We start from the raw sequence: 15,354 nt of genomic DNA, 5'->3' as shown, positions 1-15,354 counted from the left end.
AAACAAAGTATACTTTCATGAGTGGGAAGAATTTATTTTTCTTTTTTTAAAAAAGATTTTATTTATTTATTAGAAAGAAAGAGAGAGAGAAAAGAAGGGGGAGAGCACAAGCAAGGGGAGTGAGAGAGGAGAATCAGACTCCCTGCTGAGCTAGGAACTGACTGTGGGGCTCAATCCTAGGACTCTGGGATCATGACCTGGGCTGATGGCAGATCCTTAACCGGCTGAACCACTCAGGCGTCCCAGGGAAGAATTTAATGTACTGATCTCTTCTCAGATGGTTTCTTACATGTTTAAAATTCAGCTGGATTAAATAAAGTTTAATAAATATTTAAGGGGCACTCATAGTATGTCTGGGTCTTTCATCGCAGCAGGTGACATATTTTTTGATATTTGGAGCTCCTAGTGAAGTCACTCAGAAAGGCAGTTACCTAAATGTCAGGTAATCATTTTATGCTCCATGCACTAGGTATTATTATGTAAACAAGGCTATTAAAGATGAGCTTGTTTTCATGGTCAATCTCAGAAACCCAGAAAGCATTAAAGAAAAGAAGAAATAACATATAAAATAAAAAATGAAGTATTTGTAGGCAGGATTCTGGCGAAAGCCTCTTCCTTGTTTTTTGGTAGGTCATGTCACAGATATGCCCACTGCCATGTACCTCCAAGGTAGAGAACTGGTCTCCTTGTAGTTGATGCAAGAAATTTGTGGAAATGAAAGCAGAAACTGTGGGTGGTGATTCTAAACTTTTCTTCTCTAGAAAGTCACCCCGTGTGAGGCCCTGTGGGGCAAACATGGTTGAGTGTGGCAACGGTTTTTGACATAAAGCTTGCGATCCTCTCAAATTCATTATGGCCCTTTCGTTTGCAGCCTTTGACGCCTGAGTTCAATGCCTTCCAAAGAATATATGGGAAATAGAAACAATGTGACAGAGTTTGTCCTTCTAGGGCTCACACAGGATCCTGAGGGGCAAAAAGTGCTCTTTGTTCCATTCTTACTCATCTACATTGTGACAATTGTGGGCAATCTGCTTATCATAGTAACCGTTATGGCCAGCCGGTCACTGGGTTCTCCCATGTACTTTTTTCTTGCTTATTTATCATTTATAGATGCCATCTATTCTACTGTCATTGCTCCCAAGATGATTGTAGATTTGCTCTATGAGAAGAAGACTATTTCTTTCCAGGCTTGTATGACTCAAGTCTTTCTAGATCACTTATTTGCTGGTGCTGAAGTCATTCTTCTGGTGGTGATGGCCTATGACCGATATGTAGCCATCTGTAAACCACTTCATTATCTAATTATCATGAATCAGAGGGCATGTGTTCTTATGGTGCTGGTGGCCTGGACTGGAGGCTTTCTGCACTCATTGGTTCAGTTTCTCTTTATTTATCGGCTCCCTTTCTGTGGCCCCAATGTCATCGACAATTTTGTGTGTGATATGTATCCCTTACTGAAACTTGCTTGTACCAATACCTACCTCATTGGAATTTCTATGATAGCTAATGGAGGAGCCATTTGCACTGGCATCTTCTTCATTCTCCTAGTTTCATATGGGGTCATATTACACTCCCTGAAGACTCATGGTTTGGATGGGAAACACAAAGCCTTCCACACCTGTGCATCCCATATAACTGTGGTCATTTTATTCTTTGTTCCCTGTATCTTTCTGTATGCAAGGCCTAATTCTACCTTTCCCATTGATAAATTCATGACTGTGGTTTTGACCTTCATAACTCCCATGCTGAACCCCTTAATCTACACCCTGAGAAATGCAGAAATAAAAAATGCCATGCGGAAACTTTGGAGTAAAAATGTGACCTCAGTTGACAGAGGGCTGTATTGCTCATGCATAACATGATATTCATTCTTTCACAGAATCAAGGACTGCTTCCATTATCAGTGATTACATCTTAAAAATTATCTCCTTTGGGTTAGTTAGCCTCTTTATTCTGAAATAGCTATATAAATTAATCTTTATCTAAATGGCGTATGTTACAACCCTTAGAGAGCAAGAAAATTATGTAAGTTTAATCTCTGATCTAAAGATCTGCTAAGGTTCTTCAGTGAGCAAGAATTTTGTGTTTTATTTCAAGTTTTTGAATAATGGTACATAAAAATATAACCTAATAGAAATTATTCCCCTTTAGTCCAAGAGAATGAGATTTTAAAATTAAAAATACACATTGTTAAAAAAACAAACAAACCTTAATCTAACAGTAGAAATAAATTCCCTGTCAAATTAAATAATTTGAAATTTCACAGCACATGTTCATAGCTGAGGATAGATCGATGAGAAGTGAACTTTATTAGCTTTATACTGTGATGGTAGCATATGGCTGATTTTCTATATCCTAATGAAGTTTTGGGCAGAAAAATTAAATTGTTCAATGCATTCTGTACATCTAGATCAAATGGCTCTTCTGGTAGTTGAAATATACATTTAGTCTCTCATATCACAGTAGACTGTCAGAGTCTACCTACATTTAATTAAATTCTCTGGGTATACTTTTTAAAAATTGTAATAAATGTTAAGCATTTTGGGAATATGTTTTGTTTTACATATGAATGCCTTTCTCCTCTGTAAACTTTATGCTCTGGACTTAAGTAATAAGTCAAAGGTGACTTCTCTCTTTAAAATTTCCCTATACAAATTTTGCAGGTTGATTACTGTGATACAAAGGTAATTTTTGAAGGCCTTGGCATTATACATTACCTGGTTGAGAGCTCAACTCACAACACAGATTGGATATGAATTTGGTATTTTTTGTCCTCGTCTTTCTTTCAATTTGTAATTGGATCCAGTGAGTGTATTTAGCAATATTAATGCTTCCATTTAACATGTATTGAATAAATGCCAGCCATGAAGTTTTATTTATTCTTCAATGAAGGAAATAAAAACTAACCTAGGTATTTTAATCAGAAAGAAAGTGAGTACAGTGGACTAAATACTTTAAAATGACCAGAATTGGAGGACCTGACATCTGGATGCTGGTGTGAATGCAGCTGGGATCAAGGATTTACCACCAAAGCTATTATGCAGAAATGAGGAAGCTGGACTCAGAATGAAAGATGTGTGCATATACTTCTCAAAGTCCTTCCCTGTCCTGATTTTAAAAATAAAATAAAATAAAGTTTTAAAGTTTTGCTCCTTACATTTACATCTTTAACCCATATAGACATAAATGTTCAGGATGGTGTGAGGTAGAAATATACATTCTTTTTCATCATAAGAATAAATTTCCCAGCACACTTATTGAAAACCACTGAATTTCCCACTACCCTGTAACACTTCTAATTTTATATATAAAATATCTGCATATCTATTCTTCTATCTCTTAGCTTTCGATGTAGTTCAATTAGTTGATCCATGAATAATAATATGGTATCTAAAGTGCTGCAATGTTTCAGATACTATTACGATATATAAAAAAAAAAAAAATCTCCCCAATGTTTAGCAGCTGAAAATACCAGCAATCACTTCATCATTTCAGATGGTTTCAGTGGGTCAGGAATTTGGGAGAGGTTCTGAGGGGGTAATTCTTGTTCAGGGTCTGTCGTGAGGTTACAGACAGAAATTGGTTGAGCCTGAGATCATCTGAAAAGTTTCCTTACTCACATGACTTGTACATAGACTTTCAAGTCTTGAACAGTGGGAACTAGAACAACTGGTACTCCTTGAGATCATAAGGGTAGGGTCCTAATCTGATAGAACTGGTGTCCTTGTAAGGAGAGGAAGGGACAAGAGAGTTCTCTTTCTCAAATGTGTGCACAGAGGAGAGGCCACGTGAGGAGAGGCCATGTGAGGACAGTGTGAGAAGATGGCTGATCTACCAGCTGGGAAAAGAAGCATCATCAGAAACCAGCCCTGTTGTTACCTTGGTCTTGGACTTCCAGCCTCCAGGACAGTGGGAAAAATCAATGTCTGTTTAATCCTCCCAGTCTGTAGTATTTTGTTATGACAGCCCAAGCAGACTTTGATGATGATGATAAATAATCTAGATTTGGTGAATAAAGGCCTGAGTTGAATCACCATAATTCAGTTCATAAAGGTCATGGCTCCTCATCAAATCACCATATGTGAATAATTCCTAAGTCTAGAATTTTTTGAATGAAGGAATCATCAGGTATCTCAGAAGAGTCTGTGATATCACCACAAATAGGGGTGTATATCTTCATCTTAACCTTTTTCTAAGGCATCTGAGACCATTTTGCCAGGGTAACTGTGCTCTGGAAAGAGAAATAGTCAAACATTTCTGGAAATGACTGGAAATACGTTGCAAACTAGTGCTCATTCCTGTGGTACAGTAGTCTAAAAGCAGACCAAAGGTGAAAGAAGGAGCAAAAGCTATTATAATGGGGCGGTTCTGCATACATTGTTAGACTTCCATGTGTTCTATAGGAATACCTCTCTGTTTTGGGTCCCTGGTCACTGGAGTATAGTTTCATGGAAGGAAGGAAGGACTCAATAGAAGTATTTAAAACTACAAACATGAGAGACTGTGGACTCTGAAAAACAATCCGAGGGTTTTGGAAAGGAAGGGGGTGGGAGGTTGGGTGAACCTGGTAGTGGGTATTATGGAGGGCAAGCATTGCATGGAGCATTGGGTGTGCTGCATAAACAATGAATTTGGAACACTGAAAAGAAATTTAAAAAATAAATAAAAATAAAAGAATAAACAAAAAAACCAAACAAAAACAAAATCAAAAAACCTCCTAATCTTTCATTCCAAAATATTAAGCAAAAAGTAGTACCATATTTTTGGCTACCTAAGAGATTTGATAGATGCAGAGAGTGAGTCTTACCACTTTACCACTTAATTTACTTGCTTGGTTTGGGAACAAAATGGAGAGACAGGCTCAATCTGTATGGAAAATGGAAGTTTAAAATAAAATCTGATATTATTAATATTTACTTTTTATGATTTGCCTTTATATGAGAAAATCCTGTAGAGTCAAAAGCATGTATTTGGTTATGATCTCTCAACATCCTCATTTCCCCAGACAGGTCTCACTTGGAAAACAATGAGGCTCACAGAAGTAATTATATAGGCCAATTAGGCAAGCCAAACAATGTCTTTTGTTTGGATTACTCTGCAATAACTGAGAATAACAGCTATTCCAGAAGATAAATAAGTTAGGATTTAAGAAACCTAAATTTGTACCTTTAATTTGTCTCAGATTCTTCATATGAACAATAAAAAAACAAAGTGAATTAGGTATCTTCAATAACTCATTCAATTTCCATTGCCTAAGATTTTTGATTGATTCATCAAGTTCTGGCTTCTATGTACTTGAATTTTCAGAAAACTCTCATAATATGATATGAAATCCAAGATTAGTATTCTTCTTATAGTCAAATATGGTACAACATTTTTCAGGGATTTTTTATTTTGGAGATTTCTTAAATTAGGTAGATAACATTGTGGAACTGAAACAATAGAAATTGGCTTTTGGTTCTACCGCTTACTAGTTACACTATCCTGGAAAAGTGAAATAAATCATTCTAAGCCTCAGTTTTTCTATCTATGAGTTGGAAATAATATATTCATCTTCTAGGGTTATACTGAATTAACTATGAAAGGACTGTAAATAGTAAGTTCTTGATATAGGATATTACCTTTTGATGGTGAATTTAGGGCAAATTAGAAGTGGACAGGGGCAGTAATATGTTATTAATTGACTGGACAAAGTAAATAAGTAATAGTAATTCTAAATTATCCAGAGGGAAAAAAGTAAATTCTCCAGAGAGAGACTATGGGAAATTCTCAGAGGAAGAAGTTGATGCATTTCAAATTCCCAAGTGTTTCTTGAATTTATTTGTTAATATTGCCACAACTTAGAATGAGAATCAGTCTTCTTAAAGTCTTTGTTGAAAGATGGATTTTAACTAAGGATCCTGCTATGTGCCTTGGTGAGTTTTCACGTAGGAAGGAAGGGGGGTGCCAAGGTCAAGATCAAGACTTGAGGCCAGATGGACTTGAATTATATCTTTAGGTTTGTTCCTTGCTAACGATATGTTCTGGGATACAAGGCTTTCCTTCTTCATGTTTTAATTTTCCTATCTGTATAATAGAAGGAGAAACCTTTCAACCACATAGAACTCTTTCTAAAAAATATTAAAGGAGATAATTTACGTTTTTGCATGATGTCTAGCATATATTAAACAGTTAATACTAATTTTTGATTATTACTTATAATAATAATGGCTAACCTTCTCCCAGAACTTTATAATTATCAAATAATTCATATCTTTTAAGAGGAGAGTAAGCTTGCTTTCCTTAGTCCTTAATCATCTCAGAACTTTAATATTTCTGACACCAAAAAAAAAAAAATAAGAGGAGAGATGAGAAAGAGCTATTGGGACATTTGAAATGGTATTAAAATTTCTTTAAAAAAGTGTATTCTCTAAAATTAGAATAATATATAATCGTGATAGAAAAATATAAATTACAAAGGTTAAAAAATAAAAATGTTAGAGTTTCAGCATTAAAATAAACCTATAAAATAATACAGGTTTTGCTCTCTTTACTTTCTGCATTTTTTCATGTATAATTTTAAATACTTGTGCCTATACTTTTCCAAGAAATTCTAACATTTAACAGTAAGGTGACAGATTTCTTTGAGCTGAAAGATTTGGAGAAGTATTTCTCCTATTCCCGAAGGCAAAAAGGAGTGCTTTATTTAAATGCACTGAAATGATTTTTAGCTTTTATTCCTTGATGGTGTAGTAGACCTTTCCTTCCTTGACTCTTATGTCATTTGGCTCTTAATGAAGGAGAGCACTGCTGGGAGAGGTACTCTTGGTTGTTCCATATGTGTTATCATATGAGAGAGGCTGGTGAAAACATCATGGTTATTGGTTGAAGATGTGGCTTCTGATAATTGAAAGCAATCGAAGCAAAGGATTTCTTTCTCTCCAAGAGTTAAGATGCTCTTTCCTATTTGATAAAATATAGGAAATAACTGAAACCTCATTGCTTCCAAATTTTTGATCTTTTTACACAAGAAATAGTACTCCCTTGCTTCCTGAAGTGATAGGAAACTGAAGCAGTTCTTTCAAGATTAGGTATTTCAAATTCTATTTCCTACTTTAGGAATTCACTTAATCTTCAGTGCAAAATGTTGACATGTCTCAGTGTTCTAGTCTCAAAGACATGATCCATGCTTCATCTTCCAGGCATTCACATATGGTTATTTGGCCTGTGCATATTTTGAAGTGCATGCCTATGACACATTTAACATTTTCTCTCTTTTTCATTAGAACCTTGATTGTACCTATGGTAGATCAGGCCCCTGTCTTTGCATCCCCCCCCCCCCCCCCCCGCCGGAGACTGCCTTTCTGCCACTTACACATATTGAAGGTGTAATAAATGGTTACGGAATTAACATGTGAATCAGTGAAACTCTGGGCACTAGTCAATGAATCAAAGGATGAATGAATGAGTAATGGGTTTTGAGAAATAAGGGAATGATTTTCATAAATGTAACAAGTGAATTTTATCTTGTTGTGACATTACTACAGGTATATCTTATTTGATAGTTTCTCTATTGATTCACCATACTGTTTAGATGATATAATTGCAGGGGTAAGCCAGAGACCCAAACAACCATGTTTGCAAGAGATAAAGCATTGGATGTTTTAAGGACTAGATTCTCTCTTGCTTACACAGTCTCACACAGGAAAAAAAAAAGTCCTTCCTTGGGGCGCCTGGGTGGCTCAGTAGGTTAAAGCCTCTGCCTTCAGCTCAGGTCATGATCTCAGGGTCCTGGGATCGAGCCCCACATTGGGCTTTCTGCTCCGCGGGGAGCCTGCTTCCTCCTCTCTCTCTGCCTAGTTGTGATTTCTCTCTGTCAAATAAATAACATATTAAAAAAATCCTTCCTTAACTTATCTATAGTGATAACACCTATTAATAGATCTTCATTTTTCACCCTGGAGGCTGAAAAAGGGGGCTGGTTAGAGTCTCTCAGAATAGCCTTCTTACTTTCCACATTATCACCTGCAGTGCTGATAGACACAGATAAGTTGTCTTCCCATTCCCTGGTCTTCTTGGTAGCTATTCTTCTACTAGATTATTCTCACTAGTCTTTTTTCAGAAGGGACTGAAGCAGTACTCTCTGGGACTCTAAGGGGAATAATAGTATTTATTAAGTGAATATACATCATTATAGGTTAAAAGATGACTCTAGGGAAAAAAATCTGGAGACACGAAAATGACATGGATGGCAGCGAACAAGTAGAGATCATTTTTGTGGGGGAGGGAGGGTGCTGAGCAAAAAAAGGTAGGAAAAATGAGTTTGAAGGGGAGAGTATCAGTGAATGACAACACTTGCAGGAAATTTATTTCTTTTTTTGGAATATTATATTTGACACTCATTTTCAAACTATAATCATGTAATAAACATTATCTTTGTCTATTTAATGCCAAGGCTAACTAATAAATCTAATGTGTATGGAGTCAGTATGTCTATGTGTGAAATAGTTTACAAGCAGTCACTTTGGTAAAGAAGAGAAAAAGATTCATGCTATGTAATTAAGAACCATGCAGATAAATGATAGACAAATATTTTCATTCTTTTTTAGTAATTCACTGCACAATGAATTTCGTAGAAAGAATACTATGTAATAGCCATGGTCAAATGTCACCCTTTGTACGTACTTTGTGCCAGTTACAGAACTATTCACCCTTCTACTCTGACAGGTATCCTTTGAGCCAAGTATCTTCATTTTATAGTAAATAGTGAAGAGTTCCAGAGGCTAAATGCATTTTATAGGATTATCTTTGCTGTCTATTCCAGTGTAAGGCCAAGGTCACAACCTACTGAATTATACTGAAGAGCTTCCTTACCTTTTCTAAATCTTCATTATTTCCTCTGTTACATAAGGATGATAACAGGGTCTGACTTCAGTGTTGATGTAAAGAGTAAATGTGTCTGGCACTTGTAAACACTCAAGCAAATGTTGGCTGTTTTAGAGGTGACATCTAGACATGAAATTGTCTCCATAAATGACAACACTGTCTTTAGATGATGTTGTCCAAAAAACTTTAGAGTAATTTTTCCTCTTTTCTTTCTTTATGTCTCTGTCAAGTCTCTCATCAAATTGTATTGTATCTACCTTCATAACACATCCACCTCTACTCCTAGCATCACAGTCCAAACCACCATCACTTTTTGGTTAGATGGTTGCAATAACTTCCTAACCAGTCTGCTCCTACTCTTGCTCCTTTATGAACCATTGTCTAGACAGAAGCCAGAATAATCCTCTTACAATGGTCTTCAAGGCCCTACAAATCTGTCATCAATCACTTTTTATTCATCCCCCTCCTGTTAAGCTAGTCTCCTTTGATCACTGGTACCAACCATGCTCCTTCCTCAGGGACTTTTCACTTCCTGGTTTCTCTATCTGGAAACTTCTTTCCTCAGATACCTTTGTGGGTCCTTCCATAGTCATTCAAGTTTGGCTTATGCCATCTCTTCTCAAAGAAGTCCTCTATGAGTACCTACTCAGGGATCATGTATCATATGCTCTGCTTTATATTTCTCCTGGCAGGTATTGTATTTTTGACATAAGGTATAATTCCTTTTCTATTTGCTATTTTCTGTCTCCACTTACTAGAATATAAGCTTAAAGTAGAGACATTATCTGCTTTTTTTCCGTAGAGTGTTAGGCATATGGTAGACCGTGAGTATTTTGATGTGAACTTATCAGCAAACGATTAAATAAACCACGAAATTATATTGCATTATATAATCCTCCCCTACATCACACACACACACACATACACACACACACACACACTCACACACAACAGGGCCAGACTGATAAGATTTTTTCAGCAGGTTCCTTTCATTGTGGCTGCTACGGATACTCATATTAGCTAAGCTTGGCTGGGACTGGAATTGGGAAGCTAACAAAAAAATTTCAATAACATACTTTCTTTCTATTTTAAAATTTTCTATTTCAAAGCAAGTTTTAAAGAAGATTTTTACAAATTGATTAATCAGAAACAAATCTCCAAGAGAATAAAACAGAAGAAAACCATGGTGAAAGAACACAGAGGACAAGAATATCTGGATCTCTAGAAGTCTTTTAGTTTATCTCTCCTAAATATAATGGTTGCTCTTCTCTTATTCAAAGGCAAAATAAGTTTTAAAAACATGAAACCAAGACTCTCAAAGAAATATAAAATGAGCACATGACAAAGGTTTTATTTAGTTCATTCATTAATGAGGAAACTGGTAAGATTATATTCAGACTAAAGGAAACTCCAAAATATCATGCTTACATTATTCAATTAGGGATGTGTAATTAATTTACAAATAAATGCAAAACTGGCTTGATTTGTAATGATCAGGGAAATCAATCAACTTTCCACCAAACAGCACTTGTATGTCTGTGGACCAGAGTTGATAGCATTATTACCAGTTTTGTAAATTTAAGGAGTTGTTGAATAGCTCAAGACACCAAAAGACATAAATCCCATAGAATCATATAATCTCCAAAAGAGTGTCATAGATAACATGTAGACTTCAACTGAAGATGTCCTGTAATCTTTAGGTTACATTTCTTTCTTACACTATATTTTTTTCTGACAAAAGTTAACTTTACTTAGTAGCTGTACATCAAAAGAAGTAGGGATGTTTTGTAAATAAAATAAATTTATATAAAAGGAAAGCTCTTTCTTTTCTTTCTTTCTTTTTCTTTCTTTTTTTTTTTTTTTTTTTACAAAGGAAAGAACACAAATTTTCTGCATCCATTGGAGCCCTGGAACAGCAAACTTAAAATGAGAGATTTAGAAGAGCTTAATTATGTTTACTTACCAGAGTATAGGTAGGACTATGGAAAACCAGTAAGGCATGATAAAGCCATTATCACAGTTATACCTGAGAGAACAAGGGGAAAGAGTGATCACAAGAACCCAGAATTTCCGTCCCAAAGAGTTGTGTCTTGTTAGTCACCCACTGGTTGACAGACCATAGGAGGGAACCAGGACAGTAAATACCCTGAAGTCCTTTTCTTCCCACCTGTATTACATTCTGCTGGTACTGTCTGTTGGCCGAAGTAAGAGAACTGGTTGAAGGGGACCAAGGAAAGCAGCCGCCTAGGGTGTACACACTGAGAACAGATCTGAAGGGGTGGAAAGAATACATCTAGTTCCTGTTCCAACTGTGTATTCCACTTTTTCTCCCATGTAAGAGAGTAAACACTTTCATTTAGGGAGTTAGGAGGAAAAAAGAAAACAGGAAAAATAAGTAAGGAGTCTTCCAACTGATTTATTTATGTAATACTTAAATACCACTATGGGTCAGACACTGACTGAGCCAAGTGCTGGGGATAAAGAGGTGAACAAGACAGATACAGGTCTACTCTGCCACTTACTTGAAGGTTTTTTTTTTTTTAAAGATTTTATTTATTTATTTGACAGAGATCACAAGTAGGCAAAGAGGCAGGCAGAGAGAGAGAGAGGAAGGGAAGCAGGCTCCCTGCTGAGCAGAGAGCCCGACGCAGGGCTCCATCCCAGGACCCTGGGATCTTGACCTGAGACGAAGTCAGAGGCTTTAACCCACTGAGCCACCCAGGCGCCCCCACTTGAAGGGTTTTTAAATGGAAAAAATAAAGGACAAATTACACTTACCCTTTATATTAAACCAAGAGTTGTACAAATAGTTTTTGAAAAAAATATTTAATGAACAGTTCTTAACATTTCTTATTAGCTGAGAAACAATCAAGTTAATTATATGGTGAGTTAGTTACAAATGGTCACTGAGGCTGTGCTAGAGGACATCCAGATCTGGATGTCCTCTAGCACAGCCTGAGTGACCGTTTGTAAGGTGATGAACCTTGTAAGAAGCTGAGTTAGTTCAAAAATTCACATTTTTTATAAAATAGAAAAAGGATGTATCTTCTCTTGGTACACCATGAAAAAATAGCTTATATTACTAAAATGCTTTGGTCTTGTTGAAAAACCCAAAATATAAAGTTCTCATCATTTGAATTGGGAGATCTTGTCTTTGCAGGTTAATTCTGCGTTCCTGAGTCTATCATCAGGATTGAAATGAAAGAAGACAAGATGAATGTGACCGAGTTCATTCTAATGGGACTTACCCAGGATCGTCCAACGCAGAGAATTCTATTTCTCGTGTTACTTATCACCTACATTGTTACTGTCACAGGCAACCTACTCATTGTGGTTACAATCATTGGCAGCCAGGCTTTGGACTCCCCAATGTATTTCTTCCTGGCCTTCCTGTCTTTCATAGATGCATGCTATTCCTCTTCCATAATCCCTAAAATGCTAGCTGATCTGCTCTCTGATTCAAAATCTGTTTCCTTCAGTGGCTGCATGATGCAGCTCTTTATAGAACATTTTTTAGGAGCTTCAGAGATTGTCCTCCTTGTGGTCATGGCGTATGACCGCTATGTAGCCATCTGTAGACCTCTGCACTATATGTCCATCATGAACCACCACACATGCTGCCTCCTTGTGGGTGTGTGTTGGGCAGTAGGTTTTCTCCACTCCATCGGACAGATTCTGGTTACTTTCTGGCTCCCATTCTGTGGTCCCAATATCATGGATCACTTCATGTGTGACATTTTCCCCCTGATACAACTTGCCTGCACTGACACTTTCCTTGTTGGTCTCTTGGTTGCAGCCAATGGTGGGGTAATCCCTGTGATCACATTTGTGATGTTACTGGTGTCCTATGTGGTCATCCTGTGCTCCTTGAAGACTCACAGCTCTACAGGGAGGAAAAAGGCCCTCTCTACCTGTGGTTCCCACATCACAGTAGTTGTCTTGTTCTTCCTGCCCTGTATTTTTATGTATCTGCGGCCAGTAGCTACTTTTCCCATGGACAAAACCATAGCTGTATTCTATACTCTTGTTACTCCCATGTTAAACCCTGTCATCTACACAGTCAGGAATACAGAGGTAAAAAATGCCATTAGAATGTTATTAAACAGGAATGCAATTTCAAATGATAAGTGACCCAATACAGACATTTATTTCTATCATGATCTTTATATTTGTGTATTATTTTAAAATCACTTCCCATACCTCACATGTGAGACAACCCCTCTGCAAAGTAGGTATTATTATGATTATTGCTGTTTTACAGATGAAAGGAAATGAAATTCAAAAACATTAAATAAGTAGCCCAATGTCAGACAGAGCTAGTGTGTGGATCTGCTTTTTTCTACATCCAAATCTGATGATCTCTCAACCATTTCAAAGAATATTAGGGGAAAAAAGGGCAGCAATTCATCAGAACATTTCTTGTTTTGTAGCAAACCTAAAAACATGCCTTTCTAAATACAGAGTTGTATAATGGCTCGTGTATATAAGCAGTTGGTACTCAGAAAGCTGTGTTGTCCTATAACCTATTGGTTATAGGACAGCGTGGAATATAATTTAGAAAGAGGATACTTGCCAAGACCCTTTTGGCACACAGTTGATATACCTAATGTTTAAAGTTATTTTGGGGTTTCTTGTTCTGTTGAGTACAAGTTGTCAGGATTTATAAAAATTAATGGTATTTAAAATGATGTAAAAAAATTTTAAGTGTTTTTTATCCCCAGGGGTACAGGTCTGTGAATCGCCAGGTTTACACACTTCACAGCACTCATGATAGCACTTACCCTCCCCAATGTCCATAGCCCCCTCCCCCTCTCCCAATCCCACCTCCCCCCAGCAACCCCCAGTTTGTTTTGTGAGATTAAGAGTCATTTATGGTTTGTCTCCCTCCCAATCTCATCTTGTTTCATTTATTCTTCTCCTATCCCCCTACCCCCCCATGTTGCTTCTCCATGTCCTCATATCAGGGAGATCATATGATACTTGTCTTTCTCCGATTGACTTATTTCACTAAGCATGATACCCTCTAGTTCCATCCACGTCGTTGCAAATGGCAAGATTTCATTTCATTTGATGGCTGCATAGTATTCCATTGTGTATATATACCACATCTTCTGGGGGTTGCTGGGGGGAGGTGGGATTGGGAGAGGGGGAGGGGGTTATGGACATTGGGGAGGGTATGAGCTATCATGAGTGCTGTGAAGTGTGTAAACCTGGCGATTCACAGACCTGTACCCCTGGGGATAAAAATACATTATATGTTTATTAAAAAAAAAAATTTGGAAGGGGAGGCGAACCATAAGAGACTATGGACTCTGAAAAACAACCTGAGGGTTTTGAAGAGTCAGGGGTGGGAGGTTGGGGGAACAGGTGGTGGGTAATAGGGAGGGCACGTTTTGCATGGAGCACTGGGTGTTGTGCAAAAACAATGAATACTGTTACACTGAAAAAATAAATAAAATGAAAAAAAAAAAAGCTGGCTTTACATTTAGTTCCTTGAGACTGGAATCATCTCTGGAAACTGCTTTAGAAAGTCATTTATAAGGGATACAGAAACAGGAATCATTACAATTGACGAAAAAACTATTTCTTAGCAAAAGAACATATGACTGTTGTGAATCAGTTTTGGCTCTTTTCAAAAATAAAGTCTGTTAAAAAAAAGTCTGTACCTAAATACAATTGTCTATGCATGTCATAAATGTGTAATAGCTTCCTCTTTTTTTGAAAAAGATTTTATTTATTATTTTAGAATGAGATAGAAAGTGTGAGCAGGGGGAGGGGCAGAGGCAGACAAAGAATCTCAAGGAGACTCCATACGGAGCATGGAGCCCAATGCCCAACTCAGTCTAATGATCCTAAGATCATGACCTGAGCCCACAACAAGAGTTGGACCTTCAAACAACTGAGCCACCCTGGTGCCCCTGTAATTTTTTCTTTTGACAGAAAGTTCCAGCCTCCTACCTCACATGGATACCAAATGTTTTATTGACAAAATCAATTGATTGCATGATGTGAAAATATTTAACAAGCATATTACGGTTAAGAAAATGTAGAGCAAAAACCTTATCTTCATGATCAGGAGACATGGTGTTATTTCTCACTATGCCATCATCCCTTTCCATGACACAAAACAGTTCTCCCTATTTCTACCAGTAGTTTACTTAGGTAATTTAGAAGGTGTTTCCAAGTTCTGTTATTCACTTATGTCAATATTTTTATTACTATAAATACTGTTGATTTGCTTCTACTTCAGTTAGAAGAAGTAAAATTGGAAAGGTTATGAGAACACAGCTCATCTCATGTAATTTTTCCATTACCGATAAATAACTTAGAAGATATCCTTCTTCTAAGAAAGTGTCTGTGGATTGGTCTATGACAATATGAGTTCTGCTACTTTGAGAACATGTCCTTCTCCCTACTGAAATGTGTGAGGCTGCCCACAAGAAGAACACTTTGGCAGGTATCTGATTTTTATGAAACTAGTCCCTGAAC

General features: G+C 36.9%; 2 protein-coding genes across 2 annotated transcripts; both read left to right on the top strand.

Annotated features, from left to right (window-relative positions):
- The first annotated feature begins 899 nt into the window (after positions 1 to 899).
- On the top strand, positions 900 to 1,862 carry LOC123948649 (olfactory receptor 4A15-like). Its single transcript, XM_046015839.1, has one exon. The coding sequence runs from the start codon at positions 909 to 911 to the stop codon at positions 1,860 to 1,862; it is 954 nt and encodes a 317-aa protein (XP_045871795.1). The 5' UTR covers positions 900 to 908.
- A 10,201-nt stretch (positions 1,863 to 12,063) lies between these two features.
- On the top strand, positions 12,064 to 12,996 carry LOC123949534 (olfactory receptor 4C46-like). The gene has a single exon (XM_046017056.1). It carries the CDS (start codon positions 12,064 to 12,066, stop codon positions 12,994 to 12,996), a length of 933 nt encoding a protein of 310 aa, XP_045873012.1.
- The last annotated feature ends 2,358 nt before the right edge of the window (positions 12,997 to 15,354 follow it).

This window comes from Meles meles, chromosome 8, assembly GCF_922984935.1.
Source record: "Meles meles chromosome 8, mMelMel3.1 paternal haplotype, whole genome shotgun sequence".
Lineage (NCBI taxonomy): Eukaryota > Metazoa > Chordata > Mammalia > Carnivora > Mustelidae > Meles > Meles meles.
Note: the sequence above shows the minus strand (reverse complement) of the source record. Positions and strands in the feature narration are given on the sequence as shown.

Excerpts from the sequence above, each read along its gene's own strand:
- LOC123948649 (XM_046015839.1), top strand. The coding sequence starts at position 909 with ATGGGAAATAGAAACAATGTGACAGAGTTTGTCCTTCTAGGGCTCACA.
- LOC123949534 (XM_046017056.1), top strand. The coding sequence starts at position 12,064 with ATGAAAGAAGACAAGATGAATGTGACCGAGTTCATTCTAATGGGACTT.